General features: G+C 37.0%; 2 protein-coding genes across 3 annotated transcripts; one reads left to right on the top strand and one right to left on the bottom strand.

The window, feature by feature from the left end:
• The first annotated feature begins 7,164 nt into the window (after positions 1–7,164).
• Positions 7,165–10,322, top strand: LOC135617390 (CBL-interacting serine/threonine-protein kinase 21-like). Of its 2 annotated transcripts, XM_065117505.1 has the most exons (15): positions 7,170–7,605; positions 7,694–7,756; positions 7,843–7,914; positions 7,986–8,093; positions 8,195–8,266; positions 8,343–8,396; positions 8,594–8,719; positions 8,791–8,880; positions 8,957–9,061; positions 9,152–9,256; positions 9,333–9,437; positions 9,522–9,584; positions 9,661–9,735; positions 9,811–9,909; positions 9,991–10,322. In XM_065117505.1, the coding sequence occupies exons 1-15, from the start codon at positions 7,444–7,446 to the stop codon at positions 10,054–10,056; spliced, it is 1,365 nt and encodes a 454-aa protein (XP_064973577.1). In that variant the 5' UTR covers positions 7,170–7,443; the 3' UTR covers positions 10,057–10,322. The 2 variants fall into 2 exon arrangements, with proteins under 2 accessions (XP_064973576.1, XP_064973577.1); XM_065117504.1 differs by having other exon boundaries at positions 7,165–7,605; positions 8,957–9,256.
• Positions 10,323–10,733: 411 nt separating this feature from the next.
• LOC135617389 (uncharacterized) lies at positions 10,734–20,176 on the bottom strand. The gene is made up of 15 exons (XM_065117503.1): positions 19,929–20,176; positions 19,529–19,608; positions 19,332–19,449; positions 19,053–19,231; positions 17,774–17,856; positions 17,463–17,647; positions 16,993–17,054; positions 16,717–16,825; positions 16,482–16,601; positions 16,199–16,318; positions 15,913–16,033; positions 12,886–13,042; positions 11,542–11,614; positions 11,255–11,382; positions 10,734–10,983 (listed from the first exon to the last, which is right to left on the bottom strand). Exons 1-15 carry the CDS (start codon positions 20,092–20,094, stop codon positions 10,861–10,863), a joined length of 1,824 nt encoding a protein of 607 aa, XP_064973575.1. The 5' UTR covers positions 20,095–20,176; the 3' UTR covers positions 10,734–10,860.
• Between the last annotated feature and the right edge of the window lie 615 nt (positions 20,177–20,791).

Here is a 20,791-nt window from a genome sequence, read left to right as displayed (position 1 = left end):
GATAAACAATTAATTTAGTTCATATCTGTTATTTTTTTATTTAGTCCATATCTGTTGAAATTTGGCAAAAACAATAAATATACGGGAAAGTAAGATCAGACATTGCAGTCTTGTCGTACTTATTCGTGTCATAAGGATGTAGTATAAGAGACAGTCGTTTACAACCTGTGTGACATGCCACCGGAATAGCAGCAGATTCATCTTTAGGTTAGCATCTCCAATAGGGTCTGCAGAAAACAATGTGAAGAAATTGCTGAAATGGCCCATTCGATGGTTACATTTGTACTGCACAAAACATGCTTCACGGAAAGAAGATAATAACAGAACCAGAGCCCAGAAGGTTTCAGTTTTTGCAGTTTGGTGACTTCCATAGTTTTTTTATTGAACTTTGTGGATTTCCACCAAAGATATCAGAGATCAATTGAATATAAATCTGTATATAACAGACTTCAATCCTAGAGCAGAAACAATTTGTACATAGGCATCAAAAGAAAATGCTATGGGAAGAAAATGATACTTTATCATCAGCCTGCCACTTGCTTGAATGGTAGACAGACAATCAAGCATATTGACTGTTCCTATCTTCAATGGAACAAAATATGAAGTGAAGTTCACGAGACTCTCATCTTAACATGGCTTTTTAAAGCTGTAGCAGAAAACGATAATAATTTGATACTACAGTCAAGAAGAAACAGAATATTTCTAAAAGAGCACGGAAATATGGTTGGGTTATTGTCTCCACTGAGTCACTCTGTTCAATCTATAATTGCAGAGAAAGATGCCTGGACCTTAATTTCTTAGTTTCTATCAGCATCTCACCAATTCAACCATGCCTTGTGCAAAGATCCAGGATCACTCTACATCCCTCAATTAAGGGGCTTCTAAACATGCATCTGGGTTAGGAATTTTTCATTAGCCATTAAGGAAAACCCATGAGCTAGTTACACAAGTAGTCTTTCATAACTATTTGTGGCACGCATAAGTACAGTCATCTAGTCTAAATTCAAGTGTTTTACTAACACAGAGAAAGCCTTATGTTGAAGAATTGAGTGCAGATTTCAGGAAGAGGAAACACAACTATAAATTGCAGATTTCAGGTTTCCAGCCATAAATTATATGATGAGTGCAGGATGCAATTGTTAATTAACAGATCATACATGTCTTCCATGATATTAGATAATAAGATATTGTTGGTTCTTATGAATGGTTTTTCTCATACACAAGAAATTATACTCATTCACAAGAAATTATATTCAGTCATAAAATGTCTAAACTAGCAGCCACAAACATGAAGGTAAACACACAGCAGATACTCATTCACATCTATCACATAACTAAAGAAAACGTGATGTATGATAGATTAAAAAGAGAGAAGCAGCAGGTACTTGTTTCCCCATCTGTTTCAGCAACCATAAATTTCACATCAGAAAATTGGAAAAAATATATATTAAAAGTACAAAAGTCATCAGAAACAAAACCTTGCAAAAGATAAAGTCCATCTTATTCTGCTACAGCACTATAGAAAAAAAGGATCCTTCACAATAAAAGACATATAACATTAATTACTATACAATTCCAGATTCTTGAGCTTTTCAAGACATTGTTGAATAACAATAATCATCAGATCTCATCACAATTTCTACAGCTAATTATACTAACATAAAAAATTATGAATATATCTTGCAGTGCATAGGTAACTGAAGCAATGTATTTCGGTTATAATAGTTCAATTTAGCAACCACAATAGTTATTCTAGAAAATGCTAATTTCAACCCTGAAAACGCATGCCTTATTTTGGATGAGAATAATCTGCAGTAAATGCCGCAATAAAGTGAAGAAATATTATATTTCAATCTCAACTGAGTTTTTCTACGAGTCCATTGGTCAAGCACATTATCTCACAGATTCCTACTGACTACCGTCCACAGTACACTTCAACCCTGGTTTTCCCCCCCAAATCCACTTGCAGTAACAGCGAACTCTAAACCTGACCATGTTCATCATTCATTAAGTGAAAAGGGTACATTAGCTAAGAATCAATATAATCAACAATATAGGAAGGCCACATATACCGCAACACCGAGCAGCATGTAGTCCAACAAAGCATAAACAGACCACCGAGATGAAAGTGCCCCACTCATCACGACTGCAATGTCATGATAGAGCTCTTATTCTGGAACCATCCGCACAAGGATTGATCTACCAATCAACAATGTAACGCTATACTTTAAGAAATAGGTAAATCAACGTGGCCAGATCCTGAACCTGAAACTTTATAGCGTTGTATTGCGACGGTCTCTACGATGAGCCCAGTCGCTGAATCAAAGCAAAATCGAAAAAGAAGGGAGGCAACATCGATCAGATAAACCCACAAATCAATCATCGAAAGCAAAAGCAGAAACTAGGCATGGAAAGGGAAAACCAGTACGGGCTTGTGAATACCAATTTCCCCATACGATGGTGATCTGACAAAGCAAAGATCCGAAGCAAAGGAAGAACTCGATGAGGAGAAATGGGGTTTAGGGGGGCATCACAGAGGATACTGGGCTTTCCGGCATTGTCAAGACCGGACACGGGGATCCGAGCCTTTCGATCGCCGAGGAGGAACGAGAACCTGCGACTCAAGAGCATGCCGTCAGTTGCAGGAGATCTTGACGCTTCGGTTCGTCCCAGTTGAGTCCAGATCCAAGCAGTAGAACCCTAATACTGCGATCGATTGAGAAGAGTCGGCGAAATCGAGATCGAGATCGAGATCGAGAGGGAGAGAAGACCTGGGAGAAGAATTAGTTCTGCTGCTCGCCGAAATCGAGATCGAAATCGAGTCGGTGGTTGTTCCTCTTGTTGGAAGCGAGCGACAGAGAGAGAGAGAGAGAGAGAGAGAGAGAGGGAGGGGTTGTTATTGCCGGGATATATATAGGCTGCCTTTTTACAAAGAACCCCCTGAAGGTTTTGAAACTTTGCGATTTACGTCCTTCTGAAGGCAAATGTCTTACCTTTGCAAAATGTAAGAATCAGAGAGGCATATATGAAAAAAAGAAAAATCGCCAAAAGCAGTTTTGATAGACCGTTATAAAGCTCGCCGATTTCAAATAACTGACGAACTTATCACGCTATACTATGATCATTGAGCCGTTCCCTCGTTTCAGCATTAATCTTTTTTTAGAGGATCATCTTCGAATAATAATAATAATAATAATAATAGTAATAATGGTACGTTATATATCAAATATATATAAGGTCAAATATTAATTCAATCCAAAAATTTAAATTTAAATTTTTAGGTTATGGTTTATTGAACTCTGTGATTCTCAAATCATTTCTCTTCATATCATACATATTAATATTTCATATATATATATATATATTATTTTTTTTTAACACAAGATTGATTATCTTCTTCTTACTATTAAAGGTTCAAATTTATTCAACTTTTTTTCAACACTATGAGGTATTTCACTCATCACAATAAACTATAACTTGATTAACTTATTTTTTAAATTTTTGACTCAATAAAATTAAATTTTATCTACCTAACTTTGATACCATATTAGAAAATCAAGTAATGATGAGATTGATCAGGATTAACATACAAGTCAAACATTAATTTAATCCAAATTAAACTTAAATTTTTAGTATACATAACTCCTTAGCTTTCAATTATTAATGATATTAGACTATTCTTTCAACTTATCTCTTTTTTATCTCATGAACAAAGAAGAAATTTTCAACATGATCTCCTTATGTATCATTGCACTTCGGTCAAACATAGTAATAGAGTATATTTCGGTATCATCCACGTGGATACAGTTAAGCAAACACAATGCCATAGACATGAAACATTAAGTCTGATGTGATGTGCAGCACATGCGTAGTATCTTGGACTTAGGCGATCAGTTGCCCCTTCCGCACAAAACAACATCATGCAGTACAACCATTTTAGAAAGCTCGGAGCGACATCGTGCAGTGTCGATCTGTGCAAGTTGGTTGATGCTCACATAGAAGCTTAAACCGATCACAGTTAATTGAACGTATACGACCAACTCATCCTCATAGGTATAAAAGCCAACCCTCTCTGATCGATAAGGGGAGGATTTTTTTAAAAATCTCAACACCTCTAAAATACACAATGCTGGCTTAGCCTTCGAAGGGGTCAAGTCGGGAAATCCCTCCTTTCTTGACCTAGACCTGTATCTAGGAGTCTGATGACGATAAAGCAAATCACGTGTCGATAGAAGGATCATATGCGGAGCCAATCCCAAGTTTAATCGGACCCGACGATGGCCTCATCGTAAGGACAATCCTATATATCGACTATCAGACTAAGCCGTGCTGACAGTTCGATCACGGTTAGAGAAGTTAGTTGGCACATAATATATTTTCTCCTTCACATAATATATTTTCTCCTTCACATAGTATATATTAAGCTTTTGAGACGTTTGTTGGGGCCAACCTAACCTACTGAAACCAACACAACAGAGTCGAAAGATAGCTGATGCCTGGTGAGCACTTGTGCGTTACTAGGAAGAATTAGAACCACTCACTGACTCACTCATTCAGCATTCAAGGCATCATCATCGATCGCTGTTGCCAACACTACTGATGGAGTGGCGTATGGAGTGACACCAAATCTGTAGCACAAATGGTTTCCCCGGTCAAATCAAATCTAAACGAAGACCTACGATTATGAATTCATAAATGCCCCTCCTAAAGTGAACCTCACGTTCTCATTTAGATTTCGACCACTCATGTCGACAGCTCGGTTTGACAATGTCGGATGAGTGAATCAAATCATAAGATGGGATGAATCATAATACTTGAGTAGGGGAAATGTTGCAATCGGCAGCACTCTTCTCTTGCGACTCGAAGGCCATCATTTTCGAATCGCATCGTAGTAAATGCATGTCTTATTAGAAATGCCATTTGGTTATGACGATCACATAAATATATTAAATGCTTGGTGGTTGAAATTTCTAAATCATGTTCTCTCCATATCATAGCAAAGAATGGTAAGTCTGACTTATGGTTACGAAGAAATGGACTACTAATATTACTATCTAATGACATGAAGCCTAAAATCTTGTAATTAAAAAAAAGGATATTAAATTTAACGATAATAACTCATAATTTCTGACTTGAGATTAATCGGCACATCATAAAATAAATTATCTCCAAGTCCCAATAATAATAATAATACTTTACTTTAAGTCGAATTTAAAATTAAGGATTCGAAATCTTACCTAACTGATTAAAATTTTAATTATTTGATAACAAGATTTGTGAATAGTATCCCATACTCATCACTTGGCATTAATTTCTCAAGTTTTAGATTTTAAAATGGTGTCATGTCGAAGAAATTATTATTTTTTATGAAAATGATAAATAATGAAGAAATTTAAACGTGAAACCATATGTTTTATGTACAATAGAAATAGGTCAGACCAGAGATAATGTTGACCATGTGTCATGATTTGATTGGATGCAAGACGAAACAACACCCAATCGAAATCTTGGATGCATCAATGGTGACAAAGGAAACATCAACTCATCGATCTCTTTGTTTTGGGAAAAGAATCATGGGGAACAGTGCCTTTGGTTTTGATCATTCATCGAGAGAGGAAGAAACTTCCTTTTTCCTCCAAACTCCTACGCTAGTAAACAAATCTTGCACATCATTATAGGTCAGATCATGTCGAAAGCTCATATAGGTTGTCATATTCACACATAGATAGTGAACTATGCTTAAGACAGAAACGAAGTAAAAATAAAATAGTATGAGAGTTGATAGAAGATAAGATTTCTCCGACTATATGAGAAAATCTGTCTATCCTGTTGAGGAAAATCTTCTCTCCTAATATGTATAAATAGGAGAAGGACAGCTTAATGTATTCAAGCTAAAGTTATTCAATAAAATTTTTCATTTCTTCAATAAAGTTTCTTTAATAATTATTCTTATCTTGTATCTGAGAAGATCTACTTGGATGCTAATATCATAAGCTTTAAAGATGTCAAACTTTAGTAAAATTTAGGGAGTCTTACTATGAGATTTAGAGATGGTAAGAGCTAACTCATTAGAGATCATGATGTTGTCATGTATGTTCCTATCAGGAACAAAAGTTAATTGAGTCTGATCAAATTAACTCACTTGGAAGAGGTTTCATCTCGTTTGTAAGCATTTTGGATAGAAGCCTTAATTGTGTACCAAAAGGTCAAGCAGAATTCAATATTAAACTCATCTAGTCCAACACTTTTTGCCTTTCCCCATCTAGTACTGAATAGCACACAAAATCTCATAATATGTGTAGTGCTTAGTGAGACATGTAGCCTTGACGAGATTAATTTTGTTTGGTATAGGATATTGACTTTAATCACTTGTCATACTCGGGTTATTTTTATTTTTGATTGTCAATATGATGCCTCTCATTATCATATCAACTTTTCACTGTGTATTTTGTCTTAATGTTGCTTTATTTTAATTTTTAATGATATAATATTATTTTAATTCTTAATAATATAAGACTAGCATTTGTCTCAAGTGAAGACTACCTTATCCACCACATCCAACTTGCAAATGCAATCTACACGAAGATAAAACCCAATAGCGGTTTATGACCGGTAAACCAATGAACTCAAAACTCAGCGGCTCTCATTGGGTAATTTCCAACACAAAGAATGAACATTATTATTATTATTATTATAAGCAGTGTAGTACTCGAACTCATGCTATGGTTTCTATATATCATCATTACTCCACGGGGATCATAAACAATGTTTTCTTAGGGTTAAATCAAATACACGTCGAGTGCTTAGTTTGGTGAACTCTCTCTCACGTGCTTACCATCCGCACATCCACAGCGTATCCGTCGAGACATTGCGGTAACACTTATCCTCCATAACAAAAATATTGCATATCACGTATCACAGGAATCCCATGACACGATACTTTCCCCCCTCCGCGATACGGTCCACAATAATCCTCTCCCGCGGCGGAAACCGCCAACCCACTCGCGCACCACCTCGCCGGACCTCTCACTCCCGACGGGCCCCACGACAGCCGGATATGGTCTTCCCTTTGAGTCGAGGGGGTTTGGTGGGTGTTAGGAGGAGGTAGAGATACAGACAGAGGTAGAGGCACCTTCCATTCAAATCACGTTCCAGAGTTTCCGCCCTTCAACCACCTCTCTTCCCCTTCCCTCATCCAGAAGGTCTCCTCCCCTTCCCCTTCTCTCTCTTTCCTTTGCTCAAGTAAAGATGCCTATCGTGCCACCGTTCATGCTTCTGAGCACTTCCTGTGCACCATTACATTGACGTGCCGTCCCTAAGAGGCAATAAAAGAGGGTACCATTGTGGCCATCCACCCCTACAAAAGGGGGTGGGGTTCGTGTATGCATGCCGGGAACAGAAGCCGGCTCGTGGCAGTTCCTCGGTTGAGATCGATCCCCAGCCATGGGATATCCGACGACGATCGGGAAGTATCATCTGAAGCGCACCATCGGCGAGGGGACCTTCGCAAAGGTCAAGCTGGGCGTCGACAGGGAGACCAACGCCAACGTCGCCGTTAAGATCATCGACAAGGCGATGGTGGTGCAGAACAAGCTTATGTATCAGGTACTGCTTCTCTCCGTCCATGTCGATCCGTTCTCGTCTTCTTCGCTATCTTGAGTTCTCATTGTGATTCGTCTGCGCGTCGCATCAGGTGAAGAGAGAGATCAGCGCGATGAAGCTTCTGAATCACCCCAACATAGTTAAGATATATGAGGTCGAGGGAATCAGGAATCGCTGCAAAGCTTCTCGATTAATTATTTAGCTTTGTTCCATTGAATTCAGGACGGAATTGTTGTGCAGGTGATCGCGACGAAGACCAAGATTTATCTGGTGATGGAGTACGTCGCAGGAGGCCAACTCTCCGACAAGCTGGTAAACCTTGATGAACCGTGTGCACGAGTCACTGGACTCGGTATCATTTGCCTTCTTTGCATTCTCGGCAGGAGTATCTCAAGAAGTTGGATGAGAGAGAGGCCAGGAAGTACTTCCAGCAGTTGATCGATGCTGTGGATTACTGCCATAGCAGAGGAGTCTACCACAGAGATCTCAAGGTCATGATCCAGCTAGCTTCACCCTGCTTACAATCTCGTATCGTATTTATTCCTTGTGCAAGAATGACATCGGATTCCTTCTTGTTGCTATTCTGCAACAGCCAGAGAACTTGCTGTTGGATAGCAAGGGGAATTTAAAGGTATCAGATTTCGGGCTCAGTGTGCTGAGAAAGGTAAGGTTTGCATGAAACTTCTTGGCCGATTTGGATTCAAATGTTCCATCTGTTCATGTTGGCTTAATCACCGCAGCCTGGAGACTTACTATCAACTGCCTGTGGGTCACCAAGCTATGTGGCTCCTGAGGTATGCACAGCACTGGTTTATCTACAGTTTCAATATACAGCTGAAAGCAATAGTATCATCAGCCTATGTTTAGACTTGCCATGGCCTGTTGGAAGACAAACAAACTGTGAATATTTTGATACGGAAGCTCCAAAATTGAGGAAAACTAGTTTGGTGATGAATCAATGATCGATCGATATCGCTTAATCAACGCACAGGTGATCATCCACAAGAGCTACGACGGCGCCGCCGCTGACTTGTGGTCTTGTGGTGTCATCATCTTTGAACTACTCGCCGGCCATTTGCCCTTTGAAGATCGCAGCCTCATGAACTTGTACAGAAAGGTATCATCATCGTCTCGAGTTCATCCTTTCAGATTTGTTTTCCTGTGCTGCTGAGACCTGTTTCGAAACAGATATCCAGAGCAGAATACACATGTCCAGATTGGTTCAGCGATTCTCAGAAGCAGCTCATTTCCAGAATATTAGATCCATCACCGTTAAAGGTACCGTCTCAGACCCCTGTAACATGATGCATGTCCATCGTTAAGCAAGAAGCTTGAGCTCTACTTCTTCCTGCAGCGGGCTACGCTATCAGAGATCATTGGGCACGAGTGGTTTCGGTTGGATTGCAGACCTTGTTTGGGACATGACAACGATGAGAACGATTCACTTCACAGCTCGGGTGTAGGAAATCGATATGATCTCATGGTTTTACTTCTTCTTCTTTCATGTATGAAGGCTTTGCCAACTCACTCGAGCCTGAACTTGCTGCAGGAGGCAACTCAGGAGGTCGCAGGAAAGCCTTGGAGATGCATCAACGCCTTCCGACTCATAGCCATGTCCAACGATCTCGATCTGTCTGGTCTTTTCCAGGAGCAGGTGTTTCGGATGGCATCCTTCTTCTTCCTTGTTTCTTCCTCTGATATCAGACTCTAAACTTGGGTAGAGATTGCAGAAAACAAAGCTTGGATCAGAGCACCCTATCGACGAAACGTTCGCGAAAATTGAGGTCGCCGCCAAGGATGTCAAGCTCTCTGTCAAAAGGATAAACAGCTCCAGGGTTCTTACTAATCACCTATGTCCATTGATCTGCAGCCTGCAAATCTCCATTTTGGCCAACTAATGAATTCTGTTTCTGCATCAGGTGAGACTTCATGACAGCAGAAGAATAACAAGAAGCAGATCACACTGCACCTTATCAGCAGAGGTACCATTAAGTATTCACAATCTACCTCGACCAAGCATTTCTTGCTACTCTCACTGATGATAGCTGGAAAGTTCAGGTGGTGGAGGTAACACCCAACCATTGTGTTGTCGAGGTATCCAAATCTGCAGGGGATTTAGGAACATACAAGGAGGTAATGGAATCTTGCTTTGGCTTTAGTAGTTTCCAACCTGAGAACTGCTTATAATGATCTCTTTGTGGGGAACAGTTCTGCCAAAGCCTGTCAAGTTTGCTCAAGGACAACTCTGGTAGTTCATCACAAGAAGAGACATTGGGAGATGGTGGAGATGATGACAGTGATCTTACAGTGAGTATGGATCCATATTTTCTCATGTCTGAAGTACAAGTTTGGCTTTCTGAGCTCCATCTTTGTCATCTATGCACGCAGCTACCTGATGTAACAACAAAAGTGGTGCAAAGCTTCAGTGGCATTTCTCTAGTCCCCGGAAGCTGATCAAAGAAATATGCTACTTACAGGGTGAAGTGAAGAGAACAAAGACGGAAGAAGAGCTATCTCATAATTTCCATGGTAGCCCTTCCTTCTTCTTGTGGACAACAGTGGCCTTTCAAGAGGTCAATCATATATATATTTTTTGGCATCCTACAGTAGTCATGTAATGCTGGTGTAATAAGTCAATACATGTAATTGTTATTGTAGATGTGCACTGTGACAATTCATAAAGTAATACTAGATTTGTGAGGAGCTGGAATTATATCTTATTTTCCTATTATCAGTATGTGTTTGTCATTAAGCAATATTTTAGATTTGCTATGGAATGGATGTCAAATTACATGATAGTGGAAATTAAAAATCAAACACCAATTGGAATTGGTTTTGTCAAAATAATAAACAAAATCAATGGTTATCAAAAAGATAAAGATGAGGCCTAACCATAATCAACCAAGTCTTTTTTCTGCATGACATGAAAGGATCATGTCAAGGCCAAGTATATTAAGTCGATGTCATCCACATCGACTGTCAGCCATCATGTTAAGGCCAAGTATATTAAGGCCATAAATCATAAATCATCCACATGACATACCCATCGCATGTCAGCCATCATGTTAAGGCCAAGTATATTAAGTCGATGAATTAATATGAATTATTCTTGATATGAAAGGAGAGAAAAATGAACCAACAAACAAAGTATTATTAATACCACATAATAAGCTTCACAGAGGGAAAGACAATAACTAAGAAAACCACCTTTGGATTATCAATCATATATAAACATATTAAGAGCAGAAAACACGGTATCTACTGCAACGCTTGCATCATGATGAATCGATGAGAAAGCTGCTGCTCGTAGAGGGACTTAAAGATTTGATACTTTGCGTCGTGATACTTCTTCACCTTTACATCTTTAGATGGATGTACAACCTGCAAAAGCCAGCATAGATAGTGTTTGTAGATGCTTCAAATATCGAGACAACCACAAAGCGACGAACACATCAGAACTTGCCTGTTCTACTATAATGCTTCACATATCAGAACCGGAGTTTCAGAAATATACAATTATCGAGCTAGAAACTCATCCATTGATGACTAATTGTAATCATTTCGTTTCGAAGAACCAACTGATGCTCCAACTTATATGATTGGTGTATGAAATATTTATGCAAGAAGAAAAGATCATGAATTGATAATCTACCTGTCCAGCTGCATTTAGTGCTCTCATGGCCTCATGGACACCAGAGTACTTCTGGGCAGCAACAGCACCTAGGATAGCAGCTCCTAAAAGCACTGTCTCGCTTTCTCTTGGAAGAATGATATGACATCCTGCCAAACCAATTACATGATTACAAATGGTGTGGTTGTATATATATCCAAACGTGACTTTAGATTTTGACAGATCCAGTTGTACTTTTCTTTTTCATGAAAAATAACACGATGCTGTGGTTGTACACATGCTGAATGTCAAATGGGAATAAAACTTGCCTACAATGTCTGCATGTTCTTGAACATAAAGTGGGTTTTTGGAAAGTCCACCACAGGCAAGAAGTGTATCAATCTGCAATTACAGAAAAGATCCAAGTCATTAGATGCTTCTCATTCAGATCTTGGTTTTAAACTGCAGATGTCCCAACATGAAAGCGCACTGCACCATAATCCCGTCATTATCAAGTTTGGGGGGACCAATATATGCAGTCATACCCCTAAAAGCAGTGCGGCACACAGAGCAACAACGGGTGCATCCTAGTCACCCAGGCTGGTTTAGATTGCATAGGGCAACTCCCGACATGGTAGACATGACCTAACATAACCTGAGTTGTTTGCCTAAAGCATCCATACAGGTGGAGATATTCTACTCTTGTTTTTTCTATAATAGCATTAACATGTTAGGTGATATTTATGGTAGAGTGCTGCTACAGTTACTCACGAAGTTTAGCAAGTTGTCTTATGCATCAACTTTTTGAGAGGAGGAAAAATAAGTTAAATGCTTATTAGAGGTGGGAGTGTAAATGATCTCAAAAAGCTAATGCACCAAAACAATTTAATGGGACCCAGAGCATTTTCCTCATTGGTGCTAAGGACTAGACGACAACACAAAGTATGCAGAAGTCTCAGTTGGCTGATATATTACAGCCAAAAAATTGGGACTGGGCAGTAAGAATACACTGTTTGTTTTAATTTGTCCAGCTTTCCCACCTTGGCCACAAAGCAATATCTTGGCTCATCTCACTCTTATTACTGATCACCAACCGAGCTTGCTGAGGTATACAAACTAACCAGAGTATTAACAAGCATGGAAAGGCCAACTGCTGTCAAACAGCGACAAAAATATCCAAAAGCCACCACAAGTTCACTCATGATGATATAAAACATTATATGATATGCAACTGAAGCTGAGGTAACTGATTCCAATATTAAGGATAGTGACCTAATTACCTAACGTAATCTCCATTTCATTGGCAGAGGACAGCCTTAAGCTGAACTAGTTATGCATAATAATTACCAAGTAAAATGACTCAACAGTGTGACGAAAGCTTCAAGTGTGGCATTAAGGTCCTGTGTTGCATCAAACTAATAACTAATAAAATAAAAGTTAAAACTAACTTTTCTTCAAGTGTGGCATGAAGGATAAAGAGCCATTTGATGTCTTCAAATGTTTTTGGAAACAAAGAAAATAGAGAAAGCCTTCTTATGCAAACGTATAATCATGTTACATGACGTATTATTATTCTCTACATCTTGCTTTGAACAAACAATACCTAGAGAAGGATAAGCATATTTCAATACGTACTATCCACCAAGCCACTAGAAAGAAGTCTGATGAATTACCTTGTGCCCATGAGAATTGCAGTGCTCCACAATGTGACGGGTGCCATACGCTATGCCCTGGATTGTCGCAAGGTATAGAAGTGCCAATTGCTTTTCACTTGTCTCAAGGGTTAAGCCACAAACCATTCCTTTGGATTTTGGGTCAGCAACTGGTGACCTGATTGATCTCATTCAAGCTTGCATTCAGGTACAAAGAGGTGGTTTAACAGGACAAATACAAATCAGAAAGTATAAAATAAAAAAATCATATATAGTGGCATGCATGTGTGGTTAAGCAGGCCATCTATATCAAGAATGTAAAACTAGGTACTATAGTACACAGGGAACTTGTTATCGCTAAGTTAGGGGAAGGGCAATATATATTTAGGCAAAGATTTTTTTCCCAACTAGATCATATAGTGCACAGGGCACCTACCATTGCTAAGTTGGTGGTGGTGCGAGAAAGTTCAAAAAGCAATTTTTACTAAAATGCTCATGTTTTAAAGATTGACAACATTACAAAAATAAGAAGTTCAAAAGATATAAAGAATTAAAAAAATAAAAATAGCGATGAGTATGACAAGATATAAAGTTTATGTTTTAAAATAAATTAGGTATTAAAGATGATGAAAAGCCTATATATTGAATTGCTAAAGTTAGAGAAAGAAAGTGTACGAATTTAGATAATATTAGATACCTTAAAGACGAAGATCAAAGAATACTTGTTAATGATAATGAAATTAAAAAAAGATGGAGAAATTATTTTTATAAATTACTTAATGAATATTCCATACAAGACTTAGATTTAACGATAAATAATAATAGTAGACTTCATAATCATATATTTGTTTATAAAATTAAAGCTAGTGAAGTAAAAGATGCACTAAAGAATATGAAAATAGCTAAAAGTGTGAGACCTGATAGTATCCCTATTGAGATTTAAAAAAGTTTAGGGGATAAGGAAGTAGATATATTAACTAGCTTATTTAATAAAATCATAAAACTCAGAAAGATGTCTGATGAATGGAGAAAGAGTTTTTTAGTATCAATTTATAAGAATAAGGGCAACATACAAAATTGTTCAAATTATAGAAAAATTAAAATCATGAGCTATACTATAAAACTTTAGAAAAGAGTCATCGAAAGAATGATAAGGTTTAAAACAAATATCTATAGAAATAAATCTAGTTTTATGATTAGAAGATTAATTATAGAAGCTATTTATTTATTAAGACAACTAATATAAAAGTATAGGGAGAAAAAAAATTTATATATGGTTTTTATTAACTTAGAGAAAGCCAATGAAAGAATTCCTAAAGATTTATTATGATGGATTTTAGAAAAAATGTGCATCTACTAATTATATTAATGCTAATAAAGATATGTATGATAATGTAGATACTAGCGTTAAAACTAGAGGGAGTGTATCTAGTAAGTTTCCTATTAGCATAGGATTACATCAAAGATCCACATTAAGCCCCTATCTTTTCACATTGATAATGGATGAATTTACTGGTCATTTACATAATAGACCTCCTTGGCATATGTTATTTGCTAATGATATTGCCTTAGTTGATGAGAACTTAAGTGAAATTAATTATAAATTTGAGCAACGGAGGTAATCCTTAGAAACTAAAGGTTTTAGATTAAGTAGGACCAAAATTGAATATATGAGATATAATTTTAGTAATTATAAGAATTGATAGAATAATATAGTTAAATTAGATAGACAAGAAGTTCCTTTAAATAAAAATTTTAGATATCTTGAATCAATTATGCAACAAGATAAAGAGATCGATAAATATATTATTTATAGAGTACAAATAAAATGATTAAAATGATGAGGAGTATCAAGAGTCTTGTGTGATTATTAGATATCTTTAAGATTAAACGAAAAATTTTACAAGACAGTTGTGAGACCAACAATGTTTTATGGATCTGAGTATTGGATAATTAAAAAATAACATATACAAAAAGTTTATATCATCAAGATAAAAATGTTGAGATAAATATATGGAGTTACTAGGAATGATAAGCTAAGAAATATTTTTATTTGTGTGTCGCTTCGATAAAGGTTAAAATGAGATAAAATCATTTAAGATGGTATAAGCATGTGCTTAGGAGACCTCCGAATGTAGTAGTTAAAAAAGATAAAATTATTAATATTAATGATACGATGAAAAGTAAAAAAGACATAAAAAGACTTTAATAAAAATTATAAACAAATATTTAAGTACTTTAAACTTAACTGAACATATGACTATTTATAGATCTCAATGGTAATAAAAAATCTATGTAGTCAACCACAAATAGTTGGGACTTACGGTCTTGTTGTTGTTGTTATTGTATTTAATCCTTCCACTCCTAGTGTCTCAATGTCATTCCTACCTTGTTTCTTAAGGGTGAGACCAATGGGTGTGCAATCTCACTTGAAGATTGTGGAAAGAAGTCAATAGTAGACTATGAAAGTGATCATGGATTTACTAATAAATTCAAGGCCACATGGCCACAAAGCTTTCTTATAAGATCCAAGGACATCACCACAGAAGCAACTAGATATATTTTCAAAATCCTTGTTAGTTGAAAAACCAGATATAAGTAAAGTCCAAATAGTTTGTCACATTGCGAATCATTAGATAAACACCAAGTTTAAGTGGTTATCATACAAATAAGTTGTTGATGCTTAATATCATTAACAAATTCCACAAATCAACAGTTGTGCAACAATTTGCTAGTGTAATATGAACAATGGATGGGTGGGGTGCCTTCATTCAGAAATGAGGAACTCCATTTGGAAGACAAACAATCACTTGTCTAGTGTCTTGCAGAAATACAAGGAAACCATTACAATCAAAGAGGAAAACTAAGTCTGTCTAGGTTCGCTTTCGAGCTAAAAAACCAAGAAGCTGTTTTATTGCAATTAAAAGGCAATGCACTCTCATGTATTCAATATATAGAAAAAAATGAAGGTACCTTTTTCTTCAATGAGTAAATTGTATCGAGAGAGAGGTACCTACAAATGTAGTATATTCCTTAAAATTATTCTACCTGTTACCATGGAAATCAGGAAGAACATGCATGTCTTCTGTCAGGGCAGACACAAACAGAACCTTTCTTTCTTGCATCATGGACTCCAAAATCTTGTTCAACAATTCATATATGGAAATACCTAGTCAATTTGCATGAACTAGTGTCAACCTCAATCTTCTGAAAGTGCCTCATATGCTAACCACTACAATAACTGTGTCTATGAATTTTTCTGTATATTCTCATAACAGTGGTTTGTCAGACATTATAATGAAACAGCTTTTGAGGTGTCAAATATATAACTTACTTTGGGAAGCAGCACGGTTGGCAAGAAGAGGAGCAGCAACATGGTTCTCAATTATGTGATCTAGAAGGGCACCTGTTGCACTTTGACCTCCTTCTGTGAGCCAGTACTCGGGCACCATTGCTGAAAAATGAAAGCAAAATCAGCAGGACCAATATTAGTTACAAAGTGAATAAGAACTCCCATATATGAACTAACAAAAGAAAATTAGCTTACAAAAAAAAGCACAATATAAATGCACAAGAGGTATTCGAGAGCAAAAGTGGATCTTATGACAAAGATGTACCAGACCAAAATGGTCCCCATACACCCGGAATAAACAACTTGTTTCTGGAAACAGCCATGTGGCAAGTTGAAGTTCCACAAACTAAGACCATTCGGTGGCATATTGCTTCCTCATTAGCAACTGAAATAGAAATGTCTTCAACGTAAAGCTCATGTACTTTACAACTCCAAAAATATTTAAATTTGCTTCTGTATATTATCATGCACAATCAAGTAAAACTGGTATTTACTCAGACCATCATCTTTAGACTCTGTTTCAGGCAAACTCTCCATGGTTCCAACACCACCAGCATGAGCATCAATAAGTGCTGTTCCAACAGGAGTACCAACCAATAGGCCTAGCTCCTAACACATAAAAATGATCTAAGAAATATTAGGGAAAAAAGTGGATAACAAACTCCAAAACCAAATCACGTTACAAAAAGCAAAACATAATTGATTTTTCAAAACATATCTGTTTGCTGAATCAGTTGACCTCAAAATTAATGACTTTGTCATCTATAGTTCCTTACCTTTGCAGCAGCAGGTGTCAGACCAGAACCCAAAGGATGACCAGGAAAAGCAACACTTCGACCTGCATCATAGTTAAACAAGAAATTTTATACAATATATTAGGGAACTATTGAAAAGTATAAGAACAAGTTAGTGTGAAATAATTGCAGATTTCATATTGTAGTGTTCATCACATAGTACTTCTTAATTGGACTCCTTGGCATAATAGCAGTGTCTAGGTAACTGATAAATAGATATGAAGCTATAGATACATATTTGAGCAATCTAACAACAAGAAGCAGCTTAGTCAACCTGCTTTTTTCTGTACACATTTGCTATTACTTTCCTAGCATCTAACCCGATCTCTTTTTTACTTTTATTCAAAAAATCATGTGAACACTGTCAGCAACATTCAAGATTGTGCAGGCCAACCCTTCAATCACAAGAAACATAATCATCAACAGACATCAAGTTATTTTAGGTACCTTACCGATTTTTGCATGATTCCCTTCAACAAGATCCCCCAAGCCAATTTCCTCCCAGAAAACATCATCCCATCCACATGCTTCCATACTATGTGAATCTTTCTCCCTAGCTACTTCCATGTGTGCATGGCCAAGGTAAGTCCACTTGCAGACAGTCGTACATAAACTGCGAGTGTCATCTCCTGTTGCTCTAATATACACAAGGAGAAAACATAGTTAGTTTAAAATAATAACAATAATATATTAATATATAAACAAAAGCAGTGTCCAACTAACTCAAATTGCATCAAAAGCATATAAAGATTATTTGAGTCACCTGAATGATAACCAATCACTTAAATCCATCCATCTAAATATCAAGGACCAAGATTCTTTCAAATTCTCTTTTACCCACAACAGCTGCACATTTACATTATGGTAGATGTATTAGTTTGATTCTTGACCAATATTATGAATACAAATAAGGGAATGTGTTGAAAAAGAATAATACATCATAGCTTTATGAATGAGTGAAACAAATAAAGAGTAGTTAGCAATCTCCTATCTTCCACAATCCTTTTGAGTACTTAAAAGTGCAAAAAAGATTCGAGAGATTACACATCTCATTAAAATACTACATGCATTTTATCAAAATCATATTGTGACATTTGGAAGAAAAACAAATTTTATTACCTAAAAGCAAGCAAATTTTCATCAGCATTCAAACTCTCATTATCACAGAACTTGTTAGAGTGACTTAACAACAAATTATCCTGACTAGTAGTGCAGAAAGACAGGTAAACTGAGAGGTTCTATCAAAACAAAAAGTCTGCAAAGAAAATGGTCTGCCTAGTCCCAGCATTACAGTTGAGTTCATAGTCAACCAAGGTTTGATAATACTTGATAGCTTACAATAGACCTCGAGTCAACCTTTGCTGCTAGGCCCTTATTCCTATCAAATGCAACTTTGAGCATGATGAACTGATGATAACAACTATGAGTTCATTCAGCCTGATGAGGACATATATAATAAGTTGGACGTCTGTAGCCCATCTATCGAGGACCATTCGCTGCAGTTCTATTAGACATCTAATTCTTGAAAATTAGCATGCTATAGAGACACTGTTATTTGTCAAATGCATGCATAATATTCAGTATATAACCATGTGTATGTGAGGCACTCTAAAGTATAAATAGAAAAGTGTGTGAGGCAATTTTTGTGAATCTGAACTAGATACTATGTCAGTAAACGTGCAAATTCATTGCCATAGACATTTAACTTGGGAGTTTAAAACTGTAAAACAAACTAATGGTGCCTGTTAAAAACACTTGGTGATAGTAAGTTGTGATTATCTATAATAATCTTCCTTCCATGCACCTATCCGAATCTTGGAGGCCCCAAATGTCTACACACCCACCATCTCACTGCTGAGATTAATGATTTAAAATGTAAAATATTTGCCTGGACTTTGAAATGCTAGTAGCATTGTGCCAATAACAAAGTGTTACATCAAAAGGGCGACAAAGCAGGAGGGAGTCTGATAATAAAGTCAGCCTTGTTATTTCCAAAAGAATGCTGCTGCAGCTCATATGCTCATCCCGGACATTTTGATTACCTTTGGCGCCTGCATCTCAGGTGACAAAGACCCACCACAATACTGCAATACAGGTGAGTTGTTGGCATTAATTCGCTCAGCCTGATTTACAGCCCTGTGATCCATCCACACTATGATATTTCTTCGCGCATCACCAGTCCATGAAACTGAAACTGGAGATCCATCTGAATCAACAGCAACTGCAAAGGCATCCAAAAACAGATTTCAAAGAAGTAACATATTGCTTATATTATGGGCAACTAAAATACTTTAATGACTTTTGGCAATGAGAAAACAAACCAAGAGAGCAAGTTGCTGCAAATCCTAGACCAACTACTTCTTCAGGGACAACACTGGCCAGAGAGCATGCCGCTTTCACTGCCGTACACACCGCATGCCAGATATCTGTTGAGGATTGCTAATTAAAGAAATGTCTTGCGTTAGTAATAATCATGACGTCTCCCAAAAGAAAAATGCAGAACATTTAACTTTGCAACCTCAATGCAATCCTTTTCCTTCCAGATTTGTATCGGGCTGCTAGCTGAGCCAATCAGCATACCTTGCTCATCGAAAAGACCTAAATCAAACACACATACATGAGAAAGAGGGAAGAAATACATGATCCCAATTAAATGAATGGGGTGCAAAACAAGCAGCAAAACCACACTAAAGCGAATGAGTGACACCATGAAAGCACATAGGGTTCCAATCAAATGACTCGAAAAGAATATTTATACTTTGTATCAATAAGACCATCAAAACCATTAAAAATTTCAGATGTTTGGAATGATGCAAAGGTCGAAAGAATGCGATAACTGAGACATGAAGACAGAAACACATGGATTGAAAAGGTTCGTTGCATACAACAACATGCGCGATGAGACAAGATTAAAGTACCTGCCCGGGCGCTGCCGGTGCCGACGTCGACGCCGAGGAAGACGGTGCGACGGGCAGCGGAGGAGGACTCGCCGGCATCAGAAGACATCTCGATGGAGGCGGAGCTCGGAAGGAAAGGCGACGTCTCGGATAGCGAAGACGACGAGCACTTCCGCGCCGTAGGCATCGCCTTCACCCCCTTCTTTGGCTCCCCCCCCTAATCCCGATCCAGTGTGGGACAATTAAGATTACGTTACCCTTAATGCCCGCCTCCTATTGGTGGTTAGCTTTGATGAACTTTTGGATTAGCGTGTAAGCGTCAAGGTTCAATTTTAGTCTTGATAAAATCTTACTTACACCGTGACGTCACCTGACGTGTCATTGGACGAATCAGTGGAGCCCACTTTCGTCCAGCCAATACCTGTGGACGTAGGTATGAGAATAATATTTACGTGGAATAAAAATATTTTGTTCTTTTTTTAATTATATATATAGATATATATCCTCCCAAAATAAGTGATTTTTCGTTTACTCCTCTAAATTTAAGTAATATATAAAATTTAAACTCCATAAACAATTATCTAATGGTAGTATACGATCCCTTAAGAAATTTTGAACATTCGAAATTTTATTTAATATATTTTTATATTTTATACATTAATTTGGTGGTATATCAGATTTACTTATCGACGGTTTAAAACCTACTAGCCTAGTTAGTAAAGATTTTGATAAATCATTTGTAAAATCTTGTACACAAATTCTTCATTTATCCTTTGAAAAACTAAAATTTTAAATATTTTTTATTTTAAAAATATTTAAGATATTTGTGCATTAATTGATGTATTTTTAAGTTAAACTAGTTAATACCTATCATAATTAGCTAT

The sequence above is a fragment of the Musa acuminata genome, chromosome BXJ2-7, assembly GCF_036884655.1.
Source record: "Musa acuminata AAA Group cultivar baxijiao chromosome BXJ2-7, Cavendish_Baxijiao_AAA, whole genome shotgun sequence".
NCBI lineage: Eukaryota > Viridiplantae > Streptophyta > Magnoliopsida > Zingiberales > Musaceae > Musa > Musa acuminata.
The sequence above is the reverse complement of the archived record's forward strand: the minus strand, read 5'-3'. Positions and strand labels throughout refer to the sequence as shown.